This window comes from Puma concolor, chromosome D4 (assembly GCF_028749965.1).
Source record: "Puma concolor isolate L17-30 chromosome D4, mPumCon1.1.hap2, whole genome shotgun sequence".
NCBI classification, from domain to species: domain Eukaryota; kingdom Metazoa; phylum Chordata; class Mammalia; order Carnivora; family Felidae; genus Puma; species Puma concolor.
Genome location: NC_141679.1, coordinates 94,955,657 through 94,975,669, shown reverse-complemented (window position 1 = coordinate 94,975,669; position 20,013 = coordinate 94,955,657). Strand labels below are relative to the sequence as shown.

At 66.3% G+C, this 20,013-nt stretch overlaps 6 protein-coding genes and 1 long non-coding RNA gene across 14 annotated transcripts; 3 read left to right on the top strand and 4 right to left on the bottom strand.

Annotated features, from left to right (window-relative positions):
- Positions 1-1,451: 1,451 nt before the first annotated feature.
- Positions 1,452-8,592, bottom strand: SLC34A3 (solute carrier family 34 member 3). 5 transcript variants are annotated; one of them, XM_086684593.1, is made up of 13 exons: positions 6,866-6,950; positions 6,044-6,169; positions 5,685-5,774; positions 5,078-5,206; positions 4,844-4,987; positions 4,657-4,768; positions 4,379-4,574; positions 4,099-4,188; positions 3,915-4,002; positions 3,663-3,830; positions 3,470-3,586; positions 3,251-3,375; positions 1,452-2,029 (listed from the first exon to the last, which is right to left on the bottom strand). In XM_086684593.1, the coding sequence occupies exons 1-13, from the start codon at positions 6,948-6,950 to the stop codon at positions 1,565-1,567; spliced, it is 1,935 nt and encodes a 644-aa protein (XP_086540719.1). In that variant the 3' UTR covers positions 1,452-1,564. The 5 variants fall into 5 exon arrangements, with proteins under 5 accessions (XP_086540719.1, XP_086540721.1, XP_086540718.1 ...); XM_086684595.1 differs by lacking the exon at positions 6,866-6,950 and adding an exon at positions 8,281-8,592 and having other exon boundaries at positions 3,663-4,002; positions 6,044-6,166; XM_086684592.1 differs by having other exon boundaries at positions 3,663-4,002; positions 6,866-6,952.
- Positions 5,873-12,860, top strand: LOC147575196 (uncharacterized). Of its 4 annotated transcripts, none has more exons than XR_015243254.1 (6): positions 5,873-7,179; positions 8,355-8,437; positions 9,502-9,557; positions 9,729-9,797; positions 10,762-10,875; positions 12,485-12,860. It is a non-coding gene; the product is annotated as an uncharacterized LOC147575196 (long non-coding RNA). The 4 variants fall into 4 exon arrangements; XR_015243253.1 differs by having other exon boundaries at positions 8,298-8,437; XR_015243251.1 differs by lacking the exon at positions 9,502-9,557 and having other exon boundaries at positions 8,298-8,437.
- On the bottom strand, positions 8,187-9,347 carry RNF224 (ring finger protein 224). Its single transcript, XM_025923990.2, has one exon. The coding sequence runs from the start codon at positions 9,071-9,073 to the stop codon at positions 8,609-8,611; it is 465 nt and encodes a 154-aa protein (XP_025779775.2). The 5' UTR covers positions 9,074-9,347; the 3' UTR covers positions 8,187-8,608.
- CYSRT1 (cysteine rich tail 1) lies at positions 11,297-14,777 on the bottom strand. The gene is made up of 3 exons (XM_086684607.1): positions 12,844-14,777; positions 12,288-12,343; positions 11,297-12,001 (listed from the first exon to the last, which is right to left on the bottom strand). Exons 1-3 carry the CDS (start codon positions 12,972-12,974, stop codon positions 11,577-11,579), a joined length of 612 nt encoding a protein of 203 aa, XP_086540733.1. The 5' UTR covers positions 12,975-14,777; the 3' UTR covers positions 11,297-11,576.
- Positions 14,778-14,847: 70 nt separating this feature from the next.
- On the top strand, positions 14,848-15,863 carry LOC147575195 (uncharacterized). Its single transcript, XM_086684606.1, has 2 exons — positions 14,848-15,383; positions 15,597-15,863. Exons 1-2 carry the CDS (start codon positions 15,030-15,032, stop codon positions 15,861-15,863), a joined length of 621 nt encoding a protein of 206 aa, XP_086540732.1. The 5' UTR covers positions 14,848-15,029.
- RNF208 (ring finger protein 208) lies at positions 15,669-17,121 on the top strand. Its single transcript, XM_086684605.1, has one exon. The coding sequence runs from the start codon at positions 16,159-16,161 to the stop codon at positions 16,954-16,956; it is 798 nt and encodes a 265-aa protein (XP_086540731.1). The 5' UTR covers positions 15,669-16,158; the 3' UTR covers positions 16,957-17,121.
- A 592-nt stretch (positions 17,122-17,713) lies between these two features.
- LOC147575193 (ring finger protein-like) lies at positions 17,714-20,003 on the bottom strand (the record flags this gene model as incomplete). The annotated part of the gene is made up of 1 exon (XM_086683963.1): positions 17,714-20,003. A coding segment is annotated over one exon (1,515 nt), but the record flags the coding sequence as incomplete, so codon positions are not given.
- Positions 20,004-20,013: the final 10 nt, after the last annotated feature.

The window sequence follows — 20,013 nt, the reverse complement described above, 5'->3', positions numbered from 1 at the left end:
GGCCCAGCCCCACCTCTGGGAACTTTCATCAGAGGAACCTTGAGGCTGATGTCCACCACCAGGAGCGTCCTGAGGTCACTGAAATCGGAGGGAACCAAGCTGTCGTGGATGAGCCTGCTGCGGGGGTCTTGATCCCATGAGCCCCAGAACAAGTAGCTACCTCCCTACCTCCCTCAGTGGGCAGTGAACCTCAGGCTTAGGAGGCCTGGGATCTTGGGGGGGGGGGGCAGGGGACATGGGGAGTGAGGGGACCGAGAGCTGAGAGGACATGGGGAGGGCTGGGAGTTCTGAGGGGGAGTGGAAAGGCGGGACCAAGGGCAAGAAGTGACCCGGGACTCCTCAGGCCTCCTCTTCCTGGCCATTCAGACCTCTTCCCACACTGGGTCCCGGTAGGCAGACCCAGAGGGCCTGGGAAAGAGGTGCCTCCCCCAGCGGGCAGCATTCCCTGGACAAGGAGGAGGTGATGACCACAGCAGCATACTAAGAACTGGGCAACCCAGACCCCTGCCCAGGGTCATCTCCACTTCTGATGGAGGTGGGCATGTGCCCCTCGGTGCGTGAGTTCTGGGCAACAGATGTAATTCTACCTAAGAAGCTTTCGTTGTTTTGGGCGGGGGTGGGGAGGTGAGAGAGGTGCTGTAGGAAGCCCTGGGATGGGAGCAGGGAGGCCCTGACTCCCTGGAGTCAGCTTACTGGCTGGCAGGCAGACCAGCCTTACAGGGTGGAAGTGGGCCACGCCCCTGCCGCAGGGAGGGGCAGGGGCAAGCCGGAGCCCGGGTGGGGGGTGCACCCTCAGGTGGGTGGACATCGCTCAGCCTCACCCCCTCACCTGAACTTCGCCCACCTCACAGCCGAGGGGCTTGGGGAGGCATGGGCTCCAGGTGCAGGTGGCTCTAGGGGCAGGACCTGCTTCCTGGGGGGTGCTGAGTGCCTGCTCCGCTGGGCCCAAGACAGCCCTGTGTCTCACCCGGACACTGCCCTGCACCCCACCCATCTGAGAGAGACGGACAGGGGCAGCCTGGGGCCTCCTGGTCCTCACACTGCCCTCCTCGCTCCCTGTGCGTCTGCGGGACCCATGGGGCTGGCCCTCGGAGAGGTTGCCCACGCCTGGCTCCCAGGCCACGTCCTCTGCGGGCGGGGGGGAATGGGAGACGGCTGCACCCGTGGGGAAGGGCCCCGGACACGTCCAGCCTCCTCAGAGCACAGGTTCTTGCTGAGGGATGTGTCCACCTCCCGAGTAGCAGCCGCTTGGCCCTTTCTTTCCCTGGAGGCTCGGGAGAGAAACGGCTACGGCCTGGGGTTCGGGGGCCAGCTGCATGCCCACACCCACACGGACTTGCAGTGGGTCCCGAGTGTCGGCCGGGGGACAGCTGGCGCTTGTCCACCTCCATGTCCCCCGGGAGCCAGCTCAGGGGCCGTCCCCCGGCGGGGGAGTGAAGACCACTCACACCTGGTTTATAGCCTTGTTTATTTGGAAAGAAGCCAAGCTAGGTGACTCGGAAGTCTTCTGCTACTAGGGTCCCCCAGGGCACCCAGAAGTCCACGAAGTGGGGGTGCCCACCCTTCACAGCTGCTGGGAGGCCAGGACCTCAGGGTTCTCGTAGCAGTGGGCCTCCTTGGCAGCGGCCGGAGCGGGGCTGCAGACCCTGCAGGGGCAGCAGCGGCCCACCAGGCGGTCCCAGGGCTCCAGAGAATGGAGCCAGAGCGGGAGCCAGGCCCAGGACCGCAGACGGCGTGGCAGCCAGGCTGGCCGGTGCCGCTGCAGGACATTGACCAGGATGACGAGGAGTACCAGCCCCACCAGGGGTCCTCCGACTGCAGCCAGCACTGTGCTCCCTGCCAGGGAGAGCCCGAAGGCGGCCAGCGGCAGCAGCAGGAAGCTGAGCAGCAGATAGGCGATGGCCACCCAGCGGTATTTGGCGGTCACGTCCCCGAAGCGTTTGGCCAGCGGGATGGGCAGCCGCAGGACAGGCACCACGTACCACAGCAGGATGCCAGCCAGATTGAAAAAGAAGTGGATGAGGGCAACCTAGAGGTCCGGGGGCAGGCAGGGGCTGGGAGCCTGGGCCTGGCACACAGGTCCCCCTAGGCTACCCAGGACACCTGCTCCTCCTGCTCACCACCCCCAACCTAAAGGGTACTAAGTCCAGAGCCCGATAGAGGTCCACTTGTTGGCCCGGAAGGGCCACCCAGGGGGACAGATTCCGGCCAGGTGTGGGTGCACTCCTCAGGTTCGCCTCCTCTCCCCCACACACACTTAGGGAGCCCAGTCCAGCATCCCAGTGTGGTGACTACGCCACCAATGACCACATGGGTCTGGCCTCTGGCCTGGCTCCTGTGGGGAGGAGGTGCAGGGCCACACGTGCAGGGAACATAGTCCCCTCCAGGGGCTGCTGGACTTGAGGAGTCGGTGTGAAAGGTGCAGTCTGGAGGGCTTCCTGGAGGGGGTGGACCAGGGCCCTGCACCGAGAGGATCCGAGTGGACAGAGCAGAGGCAAAAATGCAGGTGGATGGCGGGGAGGGCTGGGGCTCGTGTCCTGGTGGGCAGAAGATCTGTCTGGGCTTTCAGGAGCTGCGCCTGTCTGGGCATTGGGGCAGAGCCAGTGGTGGACGGAAACTCGAGCCAGGGCAGTGGGCCAACGAAGGGGTGACTTAGAGACGGAGTCGGCAGGACTAAATGTGACTGGGTGTGGGGCACAGAGCTAGGGGACTAGAGGGAGGCATCCTGGAGTCAGAATTGCGGTCGTGTGCAACAACAACTTGGAGCACCCGGCACAGGTGAGGCGGGGTTTTGGCAGAAAGAGGGCATGTTGTCGGGTTTAGATGGTAGGGGAGGGGGGTGCATCCCAGAGGAGGTGCAATAGAGGGGCTTAAGGCCCCCCAGGACCAGGATGCCTTGAAGGAGCACAGCCAGCAGCACAGGGTTGGGAGTGGAGCACGGGGATTCCTCGAGGGAGGCTGGGCAGGGGCTGCCAGAAAGGAGGAGAAGGCACCCAAGACCACATGACCCTTGAAATGACGTGGGCCCAGGGGAGCAAGAGCGGGGCTGGGGCTCGGAGGGACGTCCACAGGATCCCTAGGGTTTGAGGAGGTGGGGCTGTGGGTCCGACCCAGCAGCCGGAGATGGGTCCCAGGAGAGCTTGGGCCGTGGCCAGCCTGGCCGCGGGGTTGGACAGGAGGGAGCTGAGTCCAAGGGGGAAGCCCCAGGCCTGGATTCCGAGGGGGCCGGGGAGGGGGGCGAGGGTGGTACCTGGAGGGCGCTGAGCAGCATGTCCGCGGGACTGGCCAGGGCGGCCAGCAGGGCTGTGGTGGTCGTGCCGATGTTGGAGCCCAGGAAGAGGGGGTATGCGCGCTCCAGGCTGATCACCCCGACCCCTGGGGGAACCGAGGGGGGGGGAGGGGGGGTCACCGCCGGGCCTGAGCCCTCGCGCCTACAGCCCAGAGCCCAGGGCCCGCCCGCTGCACTCACCCATGAGCGGCACAACGGCCGCCGTGAAGACACTGCTGCTCTGGAGCACGAAGGTCAGGCCGGCGCCCACCAGGATGGCCAGGTAGCCGCTGAGCCAGCTGAAGGGGAAGGGGAAGTCTGCAGGGTGGGGGGAACGGGGTCACCCCCCCGCCCGGCCCCGCCCCCACCCCCATGCCCCCATTCCGGGCCGCACCAGCATTGATGACCTTCCTCACGGCCTGGGCGATGCGGCCGCGCAGCACAGAGTTAAGCAGTTTGACGATGAGGACGAGGCAGGTGCAGAGCAGGAGCAGGGAGGCGGCCAGAAGGATGAAGCCCACGGCCAGGTCCGTGAGCGTGGTTCCCACAAACAGGTGGTGACCTGGGGGCAGGGCTGGGTTGGTGAACCACGGGGGGGTGGGGGGGTGGGGGGGCGGGGCCGGAAGGGGTGGGGGCGGGGCCTCACAGGGCAGCAGCTCCACCGCAGCCGTTCCGTTCCTCTCAGGGCAGGGGCCGGAGGCCGCCGCTCCACAGTCGCTGCTGTTCCCCGAGGTCTGGGGAGGCGAGGCAGGGCAGGCTCAGGACCGGCTCAGAGCCGGCGGGACCGAGTAATTCGGCAGGTCAGAGATCAGGGGTCAGAGGCACCTCACCATCACCTCCCTGGTGCCGCACCATTGCTTAATGAGGCTGCTGTTGGTGGCGTTGCCCGTGGCACTGTTTGCAATCTCATCGGTGTCCAGCTGGGGGAGAGAGGCGTTGTGACCGGGTACTGGACCCGCTCGCCTGGACTCACGCCCACAGCCCGGCTCGTTCTGCCCTCTGTTCCCCCTACCCAGTGCAGGGCCCAGGACGGAGGCTGGGGCTCCCCCCCCCCCCCACTCCCCGCATTCCCCGGCCCGAGGGGCCGCCCGAGGGCAGCACTTTCCTCACCTGCACGATGAGGTGTGTGAGAGGCTGCGTTAGCACCTTGAGGATGTCGGGCGCGTGCCCCCCAGGCTGCAGGCTGGTGGCGCCCAGTGTCAGGGCGCTGAGCCTCTCCAGCAGGGCTATGGCGCTCTCCAGTGGCAGCAAGATCAGCACCGTGAGCCAGTTGAAGATGCCGTGAACAGCTGAGCCGCCAAAGGCCCTGCCGCGTTGAGCGCGGATGGTCGGTGGCCTCAGCGGTGGCCTGGCTTGCGGCCCCCGGCCCTCCCCAACTCCCAACTCACCTCCGAAACTCATCTCGGTCCCCTGACTGTGCCATTGAGACCAGGGTGCTGGTGATGGACGTGCCCACGTTGACGCCCATGATGATGGGCACACACGCCTGGACGGTCAGCACTGTGGGGGTGCTGCATCAACCTCCCGTACCCTGCCCAGCCACCACCGTCCCGGGAGGAGAGGGGGTGCACTCACATTTGGAGGCCACCATGCTGACCACAATGGAAGAAGACGTGCTGGAGCTCTGGACGAGAACTGTGACCAGCACGCCGATGACCAGTCCAGCCACAGGGTTGGACAGCACCACGTTTTCCTTAAAGATGTCTCCAGTCACCTTGCCTGTGTCCAGAGAGCGGCGCCCTGAAGCTGTGCACGACAGGCCGCCCGCACACTGCCCCCCACCCCCCACACCTCACCCCCGTCACTCACTGCTCAGCAGCTGGAAGGCAGAGCTGAGGATGTCCAGGGAGCAGATGAAGAGGTAGAGGCTGCCCAGGAGTCCACAGGCCTTGAGGAAGCCAATGGCCACCCGGAGCACCCTGCCGGCCACGCTGAGCTCTAAGAACACAGAACAGGGCTGTCCCCGGTGCCAGCCCCCGCCCAGCCCCGCCCTGCCCATGATGCCTCCCGGGCCACTTCCTCCTGTCTCCCTCCAGAGCAGGGCCAGGGCCCCCCGTCCTTGTCTCTTCACAGGGCAGGGCCTGGGTCTGCCTCCTTGTCCCCCAAGGCAGGGTCTGGGTCCCCTCTCTGTTCCTTGGCAGGGTGGCCAAGCAGACTACTCCTGGGACCTCCCAGAAGCCTACTGGCCGGCAGGAGGAGGGGCCGGCTGGGTCAGGGTGGCTCTCGTCTCCAGACAGGGCCGGCAGCTGATCTGAGGGACAAGGATCCCTGTGGCGGTGGTCTGCATAGTAGGTTTCTATACGGCCTGCTGAGGCAAACCTCCTCCCTGCGCTCTCTCCCTAAGGACCCTCTCCACGCTCGGACCCTGGGGGGTCAGAGCCCCATTTGGCCTGTTACCCGACACCTCAAGACCTACCTTTCCAGGACTGGCCAGTGTCCTTCAGCTGAGGGAGGGCCCAGGGGTCCATTTTCCCCTCTTCCAAGACTGGGGCAGAACCGGAGGTCCCTGCAGGAGCCAAGGTGAAGTAGGGCCAAGGACACCCCAGGTGGGGGGCCAGAGGGGGTGAAGGGGACTGTGGCATAGGGGCTTGGGGTAAGAGAGAGGAAAGGGGGCCTCCAGCTTGTCTGGCCCTGACTGGAATTGTCATGGGTCCCCATGGGCTCTCCAGGAGATAGGCAGGAGCCCCCTCCCCACTTGCACAGAGCAATGGGTCAGGGGCTAAGTGGATAGGCAGAGAGGCAGGCTGAGGCCTGGTCCCTTGGGGCTCTTGGTACCTGCATTTCCCAGGCTCCGGTCCACCAGGCCAACTGTGTCCAGAGTAAGGGGGGGGACCTGGCCACCCGTGAGGGAATTCGGCATGGATTTCTGGCAGGGATAGACCAGGCCCAGGCCTGGATCTGCTGGGGGCGGGGAAAGCAGGTCAGATACATAGCCTCCCCCTGCCCCGCCAGGTCCTGGGGTCCTCTAACCTGAGCTCTGTCTTCCCTCCCCTCCCCCCACACCCGCCTTGCCGACTTCCTGCTTCGTCCATCTATGCGGGATGGCTATAGCGACCTCAGGCAGCTGTCAGGAGAGCCCAGTCCCGTTTCGGGGGCAGAGTCGAGGGGACCCTGGCTCCCTGGCTCCCTCGCTGGTCCTGGCTGGAAGAAGACCTGGTGGGTGGCCCAGGGCACAGGGTGCCGGGTGCCGGAAGTGGCTAGGAGCCGGGAACCCAGGGACCTCTCCTATCAGGTGTCATCAGGGACACTGCAGATGGTCCCAGCTTAGACTTTGGCATTTGATACCAGACCGTGACGTCTCTGCTTGATAAGGGCCCCACCCCCAGTGATGGGGGCAGGGCAAGGGGCTTGGGTGCCCCCACCTCGCCTCAAGGCTCCTCTCTTCAGCCCTCTGGGTCTGGATCCCCCGTCTAGTCGTCTACCCCATCTCCCTCCCAGGCCCCAGGGTCCAGGTACTGGAGAGCTTTCTGTCACCCTCCCTCCTGTCTCTTGTCCTCAGCTCAGGAGGCTCAGGGTGGGGCCTGAGCCCTGGGCCGGGAGGTCACCAGCCCTTGTCTCGGTGTCCCTGGGCCCCCACCTGGTTCTGGAAGCTCCTACCTGTGAGGGTAGTGAGGGGGCACCTGCGGGGAGGAAACACAGGGCGGGAGCAGCTGCCGGTCAAAGATCTGCTGGGCGCACACATGACCTGCTGTGTACTGAGCCCCATTAATGTTTACCCAGGAGTTGAGGCTCCCGAGGGGTACCTGTCACAGCCCCAGGTGCCTGCCTTGTCCACGTTGCACTGCTGCCCTGTGGCAGGTGCTCTGGGCCCCCAGCCCAGCCCTCTTCGAGTGGGCTTCCTCCCTGGATGGGCCCTGAGCCAGGCCAGGGGTGTTGCAGGGCTGGGCACAGGCTCTGAGTGCAGGACTAGCGTAAGTAGACCCCTGTGTGGCACGACCAGACGCTGTGTGCCGCCTGCCCTGGGTAGGGCGGGGAAGGGCAGGGCAAGGGCAGGATGCTGGCACTCTGGCTGGTTGGCCTGGAGGCCCCTTGAGAAGTCTGCCCTGAGCTCTGCAGACCTTACTGTGGTGGTCCCTACCTCATCAGAAGAGTGGGAGGGAGGCGCTTTGCACCCACCGGGTGGGGAGGGCCCCAGCCCCTGAAGCCTTCCAGTTCAGACCCAAGTTCAGGGCAGGGCTGGGCCCAGCAGTGCTCCCAGCGGGCCCAGCCTCAGTGGCGGGCAGTAATGGTGGAGGGCACTGCGCCTCCATCTGCAAGTTGGGGGCGGGGGCAGGGCCCGTCCCCCAGGCCGCGGTGGGGGCCCGTCCCCCAGGCCCTCCCCCCGGAGAGTCCTGACTGGCGCCGTGGCTTGTGGGCGCCTCTCGGGGTCAGTCCCCTTCCTGCTGCCCCTGCTGGGGCATGCTCCTTCCCCTCCCCCTTGGGCCACGGTGCCCTGGTATAGTTGCTGCCCACCAATCGCTGTGTGCCCTGGGGGACTTTGCCCCAGAGAAGGAGGAGGTTTCTGAGTGTCCTCTCAGCAAATTTTCTTGTCCCTCCCTGTCCTGCACCCACTGCCCGGGGCAGGCCCAGCAGTTCCTCCCAGAGGCAGTGTGACAGTGTGACAGCTCCTTTCGGGATGGGGATGGGGATGTTGCAGCCTGACTTGAGGGAATGTCTGTGTCCACAGCCTCCAGAACCTTCTCTGGCCCCTCTGAAGGGTCTGTGTGGTGGCCATTATGAGGTAGACGGAAGCGGAAGCTGAAGGCCAGGAAAAGGCCTAGTGTGGGAGTGGTCCTACTGAGCTGTGCAATCTCGGGCAGGCCCCCAGCCTCTCTGGGCCTAAAGCCAGCCGCGCCCCGGGGCCCGCTCCTTGGACAGCTGTCACAACAGGGACTTTGTGCCTGCAGGGGACCCTGCCGGAACAGTGCCCGACACGTAGTGGGTGCTCAGTGAGCTTTGTTGAATAAATGAACTTCACAGGGATGCTTTGCAAGACAGGGCTGAAGGAGGTGGCTCTCTGCTCTGGTTCCCACCTGTGGGACTTTTTTAGCCAGAGACCCGTGGAGGCGTCCTCTGAGCTGAGTCCAGACCTGGGTTGGGCTTGCAGGAGACTCTGAGCGCAGCAGCCCTCACCACGCACACAGTCAGGCTGGCCTGAAGCCCTGGAATCCTGGCCAAGACGGGAAAGAGGTAACCGGCTTCTCAAAGAGCCTCACGGTACCATGGGCACAGCCCCCACACTTAGGCTGCAGTCTGGGGGTGTCCGTGTGGGGTCCCAGGCCGTTCCGGGCTGGTTGCACGGCAGTCGGAGGTTCCACGACAAGCATGCCGTGGACAGCAGGTCCTCGGCGGGCGGTGGACTCAGACCTGGGGACTGTCCAGGGTGTCCCAGCAGAGGCCGCAGCTGCAGCAGCGTCTGGGCTGGGGGAAGTGGGGCTGGGTGCCCAAGGTGGGGCGGAGCCTGGCTGGCTGCTGAGTGACAGCGGTGCTGCCTTTGGGGGGCGCGGGACGCTGGGGCTCCATGCGAGGCGGCTCCCGCTCAGCCCTGACAGCCAGGAAGGCGGCCAGGTCGAGGTCCAGCATGGCCACCCCTCCACGGGGCGTGGGTGTGCTCTGGCGGCACTGCGGGCAGGGGACCCAGCGCTGCTCGTGGGCCACCGTGTCCAGCCGCCGCACGCACGCCTGGCAGAAGGTGTGGCCGCAGTAGAGGCGGCGCGGCAGGTGCCCGGCCAGGTCGTAGGCTGAGTAGCAGATGATGCAGTCACCGCGCCGGGACCCAGTGGCAGTCCCCTCCTCGGAGACCCGGGAACTCTCTGGCTGCAGCATCCTGGGGGAGGCGAGCAGGGGCGCTGCAGCCCACCCTGCCTGCCTCTGCCGTCGTCTGGCACCGTTTGGGCCCCGACCCGGGGGTGGGGGGTTGGCCTGGGCCTCTGCAGACCTGAGAGGGTGGGTGGTGGCCAGTGGGGCCCCAGACGCCGGGGCCTGGGCCCAGGCCGGGCTCCTGCGGCTGCCGACCAGGCAGCATCCTGTCCCCCTGTTTGGGCCCTCCTGCCCAGCTCCACACCGCCCCGCACCCCAGCCGGCCTGAGCCCCAGGCCTCTCTTACCTGCATCCACTCTCATGGGCAGCTCTGTCCAGAGGATGTCCGGGGCTTGAGGGGGGGACCCAGGCCGCCCTGCGGCTCCCTCGCTGGGGCTCGCATTACTGGCCGAGCACAGGCGAGGCAGCAGGGAGGCAGTGGGCTCTCCTTTCAGCCACAAAGCGCTTGCAACTGGATCCACCAGGCACCACCAACTCAGCAGGAGATAAGGTGCCCCCCCAGTCTGCCCTCACACCCCCCCCCACCCCTCCATGCCTGGACCCAGCTCCACTAGGCCCCCACCCAGGCCCGGCTTCACAGCTCACCATGGTCCTTGTCCCCACCCCGGCCGCCCAGACCCTCTCCCACCCTCCTCTTAATGCTCCCCCCACCTCACACCAGGAAAGCTCTCCGGCCTTGACCTGCGTGTCTCCATCCTTCGGCTCCCAGCTCGAACACCGCCTCTTCCAGGTAACCTGCTACAACCCTCACGGGCTCCGAGCCCTGAGGGGTCCTGCTCCCCCAAAGCTCAATCATAGTGTGTGTGTCCAAGTTGATTTGTCCCAGCACCTTCCTCCCACCTGGTCTGTCCCCTCCGTCCCCATCGTACGGCAGTGGCCAGCCCCACGAGGTCCCAAGGGGGTGCTCAAGCACAGGTGTGGAGACACCCCCCCCCCCACACACACACACGGACCACCCAGAACCTCCCTGAGGTGCAGGGCACTGTGGCTAGCCCTGGTCGACCCCATTAGAGGCTACACCCCGCCCCCCCAGCATCTGCCTGGCCATAGCCCCCAGGCCAGCCCAGTGACCATGACCGTGGGCACAGCAGAACGGGGTGTGTCAAGAATGGTCCGGATGGGGTCAGGACCCTCGGCACCCTCACTACTCAGCTGGGAGGAAGTCAGAGCCAGAGGGGCTCCTCCTTACTCCTACCACCCTGGCAGTCCACAGCCTCTCTGTCTGGTTGGACAGGTTTCCGGGGCTGGACTGGGTGGGGTCATCCTCTGGTAGAGGCAGGCCATGGGGCAGGGGCCAGGAAACTGGCACTCCGGAGCCCCTGTACAGTCAGGCCAATGACATATCCACCCACACCCAGAGACGGGTCTTGCCCTGTGGCCAGTCACCCTGGGTCGGGGAAGGGCTGGCACCGGGACCCGTCCATCCAGCAAGGCCAGCTCGGCTTCCTCCTCTGGCTGGCCCTGCCTGGCCCTGGAAAGCACAGAGTGCCCAGCGCCGGCCCTACCACTCGCTCCTTGCCCTGGCATCCCAGCCTCCCCTCGGCAGTGAGGTGAGGACAGTGCTAAGCAGCTCGGCTCTCCACCCGTCCCCCCACCCCCACCCCAGGCAGGCACATCACCCTGCTCAGACAGAGGGGAGACATGTTCTCCGAGGGGCCTCACCGGCCAGTTCCTTTTCTGCTCACCTCGTCCAGGAGGCCCAGGCCCTGGAGGCTGGACACCAGATGAGCAGCATGGCTTGGGTGCCACACAACAGATGTGCAGGAATGGGACATTTCACGGGGAACCAGAAAAACACCCCGCCCGAGGTAGGGCCGTGACTCACGGGTGGGCAGGGCTCGGTCCTGGCTGCCTGGGCCCCCGCTCTGAGAAACTTGCCAGTGCTGGCCCCACCCGCGCAGTCCCGCCAACGTGACCCTCCTCCAAACACCACATGGCTCCAAACACCACATCCTCCTATCGTCTGACCCACTGGCTGACCTCTCAGGCTCGGCCTCAGCCCTAAGGAACACAAGACAGCTTGAACCCGGGCCCGTCTGGGCCAGGGCAGGGGACACACTCCCACCCCTCCTGTCCAGCCTCTGGGTGGACCGGAGACCTGCAGCACAGGTTAGGATGTCATCAGTGGCTTCCCCACCCCTGAACGTACCACAGAGGCTTGAGGCCGGTGGTTGTGTCCAGCCCGGGACCCACTTCAAGGGGGGCAGCAGCAGAGAAGAGTCACCAGAACAAAGGTCACTCTGATTTATTGCCGGGGCTGCGGGCCCTGAGGGAGGTGGTCAAGGGTGTCCCCAGGGCTGCCATTACAGCCAGTGCCCAGGGCTCTGTTTCAAGGGGCCGGAGCTGGGCTGTTGGCCTCTGTGGCGGGTAGATACTCCTATCCAGGGTGGAAAGTGGCCACCTCCCACGACAATGGTCCAGTGGCTGCCCCAAACATGTGGGCACCGCTGTGGCTGCCTGAGCCATGTTGGGGTCCTGCGGGAGGCCCCTCGGCCCGGCAGGGGCTGGGCTAGGAGATGACGCAGCAGCAGCTGTGGCAGCGGCAGAAGCGAGGGCAGTGGCAGCAGGAACAGCAGGGACAGCAGCAGCAGTGGTGGGCGATGTCATCCCCGCGCCCGATGGGTGGCAGGCCGGCGTAGGTCAGTCCTGCCGGGCGCTGCCCACCGCTGTAGGGGTTGCAGGGCTGCCGCCAGCTCTGCTGGCCCTGGACCCGGGTGGTCCCCTTGGCCCCCTTGCTCCCTGGAGCCTCCTCGGAGGGCTGCAGGAGCCCGGTGGGCTCCGAGGTGCAGGATCCCACAGGCAGAGGCTGGGACCCCAAGGAAGGAGGAGCCGTCTCCAGCCGCTGCCCCAGATCAGGCCGCAGGTGAGCCCGAGGGATGCTGACATGAGCATACGGGTTCTTGACGACCATCTCATGTGGGTCCATGGCCCAGCCTGGCGGGGGCAGGCAGAAGAGACAGAATCAGCTCAGCGGAGGGGCAGAGCTGCAGCCCAAGAGGGTGCCCAACCCGCAAAGGGCCTGGCTGTGGAGACACCAGGGTGTACAAGGCTTATGTGTCGTGTGGGTGCGCATGGGAGTGAGCTGGGTGTGAGGGCCGAGGTCTCCCAGCTGCCCTCCTTGCGTGGCAGTGGGGGATGGGGCGGGGAGGCTGGGAGATGCAGCTGTGCCGTCCCCGCGGCCGAGCCCCAGTGCAGGGAAGCCCCTCAGCCCAGGACCCACCTGCAGTGCTGATGGCAGCGGCGTCCCCTCTCGTCCTGTGGGCCGGGTCCCAGTGCCTGTGAGGCAAGCAACTGGCAGCTGCCTTTTCCCTCCTGGGGAGGGGCGGGGCCGTGGGGCGGAGCTCAAAGATGGGGTTCCCAAGATCCCAGGAGGCCCCAGCTCTCCCAGCACAGCAGCCACCCACCCTTCCTTCTCAGGTGGGTGGTGGCCCAGCCTGGGCTCCGAGGGGCACGGCCAGCCTGGGTGACTCAGCCTCCATGCATCTGAGGCACGTCGTCATCCCTCCCAGGACCTGCAGCTCGCCAGGAAGGAGGGCAGGAGGTGAGCCTGAAGTCAGCCTCAGCTCCCAGGCCTGCGGTGGGCTGGGGAACCCCAGCCATCAGTCGCCTACCTCAGGACCCCTGTTTTGAGGCAGAGGGCAGAGGTCCTCACTTCAACCAACAGCCTCTGCCTGGCAGACAGAGGCTAAGATGTCTGAGAGCACAAACTGCTCTGAGGTTTATAGGTTTCTAACTGATAAAAAATGTTTTATTTACACACCTTTGCTAAAACTGACCTTACAATTGGCGACGACAGGCGCTTCATTCGCAAGTGTTGTTTGTAGCTCATTTCTGAAAATGCAGCTTCTCTTGGCGCGCTCAGGGACCACCACCAGCTCCCCACCCCACCAGCGTCTCCCACTTTCATCTGTAAGTTGGCAGGTAGCACCTGCCACACAGGGTCGCCGTGTGTGTGTGCGTGTGTGTGTGTGTGTGTGTGTCTGTGTGTGTCTGTGTGTGTCTGTGTGTGACGGGATGACAGTGGATGTGAGTACTTGGGTCTGGGCCTGGCACTGGTGATCTTCACCCCTCGGAGCGATTAGGGCAGTAGGGTGGGTCAAGGACCTGCGCCCCCAGTCTTTGGTGCCCAACGGAGCCCCCAGGAAGGGAGGGATCAAATCAGAGGTGGCCCAGAAGCCAGCGTGACCGGGGTGGCCTGCATGAGGCCAGTCAGACCGGTCCGGACACGAATTCCACCTTTGCGGCACCGGGTGTGGAGGGAAGCGGGCCCCGAGCCCCTCGGACTTCGCAGGTGTACGACAGATGCTCATTGCGCAGGCTCCAGAAGCCCCACCCACTGCCCCTACAGACTCCGCCCCTTGCTGCGAGGCGGAGTCTGGCGCATGCGTGAAACAGGCCTAGGATGGCCGGTGGGAACTTTATTCCCCAGAAGCCTCCGCGTTCCAAGGTTTCTCTAAAGACCCGGTTCGGGGTCTGCTTGCTCCGGACGGTCCAGGACACGGCCTAGGCCGCTCAGCTCTGACCGCCGGAGCTCCGGAGGCGCGGATTTGGGCGGGCTCGGGAGGTGGGCCTGAGGGGGCGGGACCTCACTCCAGGGGCGGGGCCTCGGGGCAAGGGGTGGGGCTTGGTGGCTGGTGCCTCCTTGGGTGCTCGCCCAGCGGGCGGGTGGGAAGCTGAGCAGCCCCGGAGGGAGGCCGAGGCTGGGCGCCTAGCCCTCCCCTGACCGGGGCTCTCTCAGTTGTCCATCTTAACCAGAGCCCATAAGGCTCTCGCTGCCCATCCCGTCAGGCACCTGCTCACTTGCACACCTCTCACACCCGCTCTCCATGAATGGCTTTGGAAAGTGAGACCCAGACACTAGCCTGAGGTCACACAGAGCAGCAAAGTCGGGCCCCATGGGACAGCTACGCTGCTCCAGTCTGTTTTGCCCGCGTGGGCTTCGTCACCAGGAACAGCGACCTCTCTGAAGGAGCGGGGCAAGGCCCATAGCCAGGTGCAGTTCGGCCTGGACAGAGCAGAGGGGCTGTGGCCAGAAGAGGCTGAGACTGTCCAGGGTCAGGCACAGGGCCCAGTGCTGGTCACTGGAGTGCTAGCCTGCCACGTGGTAGCTGGCTTAGGTCAGGGGGTGGCACTGTGGAGGTCCCCGGCAGCTGTGGTCCCCTGCCCAGTAGTTGCCAACACGTCCTCTGTCCTTTCTCTCACCTGAGGGTGCCCCACAGGCAGAGAGAGGGTAGACACCAGGGAATCAGGGAAGCCCGGCTTGAGGAAACAGAAAGGAATGGGGCCTCCATGCTGGGTGGGGTCAGGTTAGCACACAAATACGTGACAGCAGGGCACGTGCTGACCTGATGGGATGACGGAAAGGGCCACCCCACCCTGGGCGGGTGCGTGTCCTCGTGGGTTGCCCCACTGGCCTGTCCAGCTGTCTGTCGGACCTTCCGCATACCCCTCACCCTGTCCAGCTGTCCATGAGTCCTGTCCTCGGACCCTTCTCCCAACGACTGTCCCCTCTCCATCCACTCCTCTGCTAGCTTGCTTGCCCACACCTACTCAGCCTCATGGTCACATCATCCTCTTTGAGCCTGTCAGCGTTGAGCACAACCTGGTTACACTTGTGAGCCAGAGGCATGCCTACTGGGGGCACAGTGGAAGGACAGCAGTGACGCTGACTCTCTGGGGGGGGGGACACACAGCAGTCCTGGAGGGGGGGGCTATGGGAACCAGCTTTGCTGAGACCCCCCAGTCTGCTCCTCTGGTCTTCTTCCCTCTGGCATTATGAGGTCTCGGCTTCGAAAAGCAGGATTTGCCTTCTAGAATTGGGGGTGGGGGTACTCGACTAGGACCCAGGGTCGGTCAAGCAGGACTGGGGTGGGAGTACTGGAAAGGGGTGTCGCGGGGGTCCCGATTCACACGCGGCCCGCAGGGAAGGGCAACCCCGGGAACGGGCACCAGGCCCGCGGCGATGGAGGGGCGGCTGAGAGACTGGCCCCGCCCCGCGGACCCCGCGCGGGTCCCCAGACGGGGGGTGGCGCTGCGGGCGCGGGCGGGAGCCGCGCGCACTGCGGTCCCCGCGCCTCCGCCGCAGAGCGCGCCACGCTCCGCACGCACCTGCCGCCGCGCCGCGCTGCCCGGAGCCCCGCGCCCCGCGCCCCGAGCCCCGCGCCCCTGGGAGCCGCCGTGCCGCGCCATCGCCCGAGGTCGCCGCCGGAGCCGCTGGAGCCGCCGGGCCGAGGCGCGGGCGTCGCATCCGGGCCTGCCTTTGAGACAACCTCTGCGGCGGCGGCGCGCGCGGCCCGGGGACGCCAGGCTGGGGCAGGTGAGCTCGGGCGGGGCGGGGCGGGACGGCCGCGGGGTCGCGACTCGCCTCCCCTTCCCACCCGGGCAGGGGTTGGGCCTTGGGGGCGGGGGCTGGGGAGGGGGCTGGGTCCCAAGTCCAGCGAGGGTGAGGGTCAGAGGTCGGGAGCCCTGTCTTTTGTGCGGGGTGAGGGTGGGCCCTGGGCGCTGCCCTACCGCTGTCTCTCACCTGCAGCTCGGGCCTGGTCCAGGCCTCTCTTCTGCTCCCGCCGCCGCCGCCGCCGCCGCCGCCGCCGCCGCCGCCGCCGAGCCCGCGGCCTGGGGCCTCCCGCAGCCTGGGCTCAGGCTAGCTGCCTTCCCTGGGAGCCTTGTCCTGGAGCCATGGGGCCCACCTAGCCCCTGCCTGCCCGGATGTCCCTGCTCAGGGACTGCTGACCTCGGCTGCAGGGGGAGCCTCCCCCACGCCCCCTCTCCAGCCTCAGCAGCCAGAGACCCTGGGTGAGCCCCTGGGCCAGACCTGCAGCCCAGGGCAGCCTCCTGTACTCCCCTGCCCCCGCCTCCCTCCTCCTCCCCCACCTCTTCCTCCTCCTCCTCCTAGGACTGGACCGGAGAAGCCACTGTGGCCACTGGGGGGGGCCCTGCCCCCCCAGCTCTCGCCGGCCGCCCCCAGGAGTCCTCGGGGCGGCCGGGGTCCCCACCAGGCCTGGCAGGACCAGGATGCTGCTCCCTCTCCGCCTCCCCGGCCTCACCCAACGCCCCCACCCACCGGAACACCCAATCTGATTGGAGACAGCCGGATGCCGGCTGACCCTGGGCCCGAGGTGGGCAGTGGCTGGCCAGGCCTCCTCATGTCCTGCCTGAAGGGCCCCCATGTCATCCTCAAGATGGAGGCCATGAAGATTGTTCACCCTGAGAAGTTCCCCGAGCTGCAGGCGGCTGCCGCTTGCTTCCCACCTGCACCGAGGCCCACCCCTGCTCTGGCACCCAAACGCGCCTGGCCCTCAGACACAGAGATCATCGTCAACCAGGCGTGTGGGGGGGACATGCCCACCTTGGATGGGGCGCCCCGCACCCCTCCGTTGCCACGACGGCCCCGAAAGGGCAGTGTGGAGCTGGGCTTCCCCCGCGTGGCGCCAGCGGACGAGGTCATTGTGAATCAGTATGTGGTGCGGCCCGGCCCTGCCGCCTCGGGGCCCCCCGCCACGGCGGCACCGGCTTCAGGTGAGCCCCTGGAGTGCCCCACCTGCGGGCACACGTACAACGTCACCCAGCGGCGGCCCCGCGTGCTGTCCTGCCTGCACTCCGTGTGTGAGCAGTGCCTGCAGATTCTCTATGAGTCCTGCCCCAAGTACAAGTTCATCTCCTGTCCCACCTGCCGCCGGGAGACTGTGCTCTTCACGGACTACGGCCTGGCCGCACTAGCCGTCAACACGTCCATTTTGAGCCGCCTGCCACCCGAGGCACTGACCGCCCCATCCGGGGGCCAGTGGGGGGGCGAGCCGGAGGGCAGCTGCTACCAGACCTTCCGGCAGTACTGCGGGGCCGCGTGCACCTGCCACGTGCGGAACCCGCTGTCCGCCTGCTCCATCATGTAGCACCCGCCCGCTCGACGCTGCCCGCCAGTCCTTGCTCGCCGCTTCTTCAGGGATCCGGCCCTGCCCTGTCGCCTGTTGACCCCTCACCCACCACCGCTTCCGGCCCCTCCCCGTGTGGCACTGCCGCTGCAACCAACTCTGCCATTAAAACTCTTTGCCAAAGTTTGCACCTTGTTCCCTGGACTGAAGCCTGCTCTTGCGGCCTGTGCCCAGGGCTGTGGCCCAGACAGGGTCCAGCCTGGAGCCACCAGAGGGAGGCCCAGTGCCTCCTGGGGCCAGCCTGCTCTGCTTGCCAGGGAGGGACCAGGCTGGGCCAGGCATGCCGCTCAGGAGGGCTGGGCCTGGATGTGCATGTGCGTGTGTGCACGTGAATGCCCCGCACGTCTGTGCAGAGCCAGCCTTCTGTGTGTGCTGGTGTGGGCAGAGGTGCAGAATGGGCAAAGGGCAGACACGTCCTCTGCACCGGCCCCTGGATGTGGGGGCAGCTGTACGGGGGACACCTCAGTCCACCGGGCTCCTGGTGCCCACCAGACCCTCTGAACTTGAATGGGAAGGGCCTTTGGGCCAATCTGAGCCAGGACTGAGACCAAGACTGGCTGAGATCCTGGTGGGGTAGGAGGACTCGGGGGCCTTCTATCTCATACTCCACTACCTGGATTTGGGGAAGAGCCTTTGCAGTGGAGGGGGGAGGAGGGAAGGGTTGGGGAGAGTCCCCGGATGCCGAAGAAGGGGTAGAGACAGCAAGAACACAGTAACAGTGGTTTCAGGAGAGCTGCTGTCTATTGAGAGCCATTCCTTGCGCTGGGCACAAGCCCGCGAGGCCGTTCTGTGTTTGTCCTTTAGATAAAGGGCTCAATGACATGAGGTTGCAGGGCACTGGGCCTCAGCTCAGTGCTCCCCAGCTCCAAGGCCTGGCGGGGCCCTTGTTCCTTGCAGTTCGGGCACCTGGCCGCTCGGGCCGCCCCCTTGGGTCCTGACCCAGCCAGTGAGGGCGCTATTTGTGGCCTGAGCTTGCGCGGCAAGGGCCCCTCCCCTCTGGTGCCCTGTCCTTCAGGGAATACACACTGGCCCTCATCTGGAACATGACCAGGTGGGGGGACCTGCACCCAGGGCCCCACTCTCTTCAAGGAGTCACCTCACTACCAGACGTCTCTGTTCACTTTCGTGTCCGCTGTGTCCCTCTTGCAGACAGGCCGGGCGGGGCAGGGAGACGGGGTGAAGACGGCTGTGTCAGTTTGGGACCCTTCCATCGAGGGGGTGCTTGGGGGGGCCCTGGTTGCAGACCTCCTCCAGCACCGCCCTTGGGCATCAGTAGCGTCTGGGCAGCAGGGTAGTTTGAAGTCTCTGGCACGGTCGGAGGCTGAACACAGGTTCCTGGGTAGCCCTGGCCCCAGACCTGGTTCTTGATTGAAGGCCAGTGCCCCACTCAGTCTTGGGTTTTTCAGCTTGGCCATCAGGCCTCAGGGCAAGCCCGGGCCTCCTGGCCCCTTGGCGGCCCTGGTGGCACGGGCGGCAGGTGTGCCGGGCCCTGCTTAGTGGCCAGCGCGGTCCAGCAGCATAAAGAGGAGCCCCAGCAGCATGAGCGGCGTGAAAATGAGCAGCAGCCCCAGCAGCTCAAGGGCCAGCAGGCCCAGCAGCACTAGGCGGCGGGAGCAGGGTCCCCGTTCCCGCAAGGCCCAGAGCCGGGCACCCAGGCAGGGCGGGCAGGGTAGGAAAGGCAGGCAGCCCCGGCCGCCCACGGGTCCTGCCAGGAAGCGGAGCTGGTACCGGTGCTCCAGGGACGCCCAGGGCCCAGGGCCGCGGCGGGCAGGTGCAGGGGGCGTGGGGGGCCGTGGGCCCTGGGGCCCGTCCGCCTGCAGCAGCTCCTTCTGCAGCTGGCAGATCTCCCACTCAAGCATGGGTGTCCTCTGGCGACAGAGCGGGCAGCAGACCCGGCCCAGGTCGGCGCTGGGGGCCGCGACCAGCAGCTGGTGCAGGCAGTCCACACACAGGCCGTGGCCACAGTTCAGCAGCGCCAGGCGGTGCTCACTGGGCCCGTAGGGCTCTGTGCAGATGGGGCATTCCTCCTGCCCCGGTTCCCCCGCTGGCTCCCCCTCCTCACCCTCCCTTGCTCTCCCAGCCCAGAGGCAGGCTGTGGCTGTGGCCCCCAGGAGGGGTTCACTGTCTCCAGCCCCTGCACCCTGGGTATTCCCAAGAACCCTGCCGTCCACCTCTTCATCTGCCAGCCCTGGGTGCGGGGGGGCCAGGCGTTCAGGGCCTGTGGAAGGTGGACGGGGGAGCCCAGCGCTGAGGTCACGGGGGCCATGAGTGGGGGCCCCAGGGCAGGGGTCAGGATGGGTGGGTGGGGTCCCCAGGGTGGTGACGAGGGTGGTTGGGGCCGTGAAGGTCAGTGCGGCCCTCTGGGTGAGGGCAGGGCCTGGCACGGACCTCGAAACTGCCGCAGCCTCGCCCCACCCCGGAAAGTCAACTTCACCTGGGCCCCAGCGCTTGTGCTGGCTCCGGGCAGCTCCTGGGCCCACGAATGCCGTCTTCACGGGATCTGCCCCAGCCCGGACGTGGCCGCCTCGGCCCACCCGTGTCGGCAACTGGCGGACAGACAGGCGGACTCCAGGCAGCAGCCTTGTGGGTAGGCGGGAGGGTTCGACTCCTCCTACAGGAATTCCCCTCGGAGCACCGAAGGCCCTTCCCAGGGGCGGGGACAATGGCCGCCCCACCCCCCGCCCCGTTCCCACCCGAGGGACTGCTACTCCTGGGACCGCTACTCCTGGGACTGGCAAGGAATGGTCAATCCCCACTTGGCCAGGGCCTCCCCTCACCCTTCCTTCCTTCCAGGGCCCGCTTAGGCTGCCCCCTGCTTGTCGGAGTCCGGGCAGAGCCCATACAGCGTGGGCAAGTAGGACACATCGCAGAGACTCAGACCCGGAGAAACTACTGCAGCAAAGACGGCTGAGCTGTGGTGCATTTGTGCTCGCCACGACTGCTGTCCCCGTCCAGACACTGTGGGCCCACACACGCCCTGAGGCACCCAGACAGGCACGCGGAAGAGCAGGTCAGAAA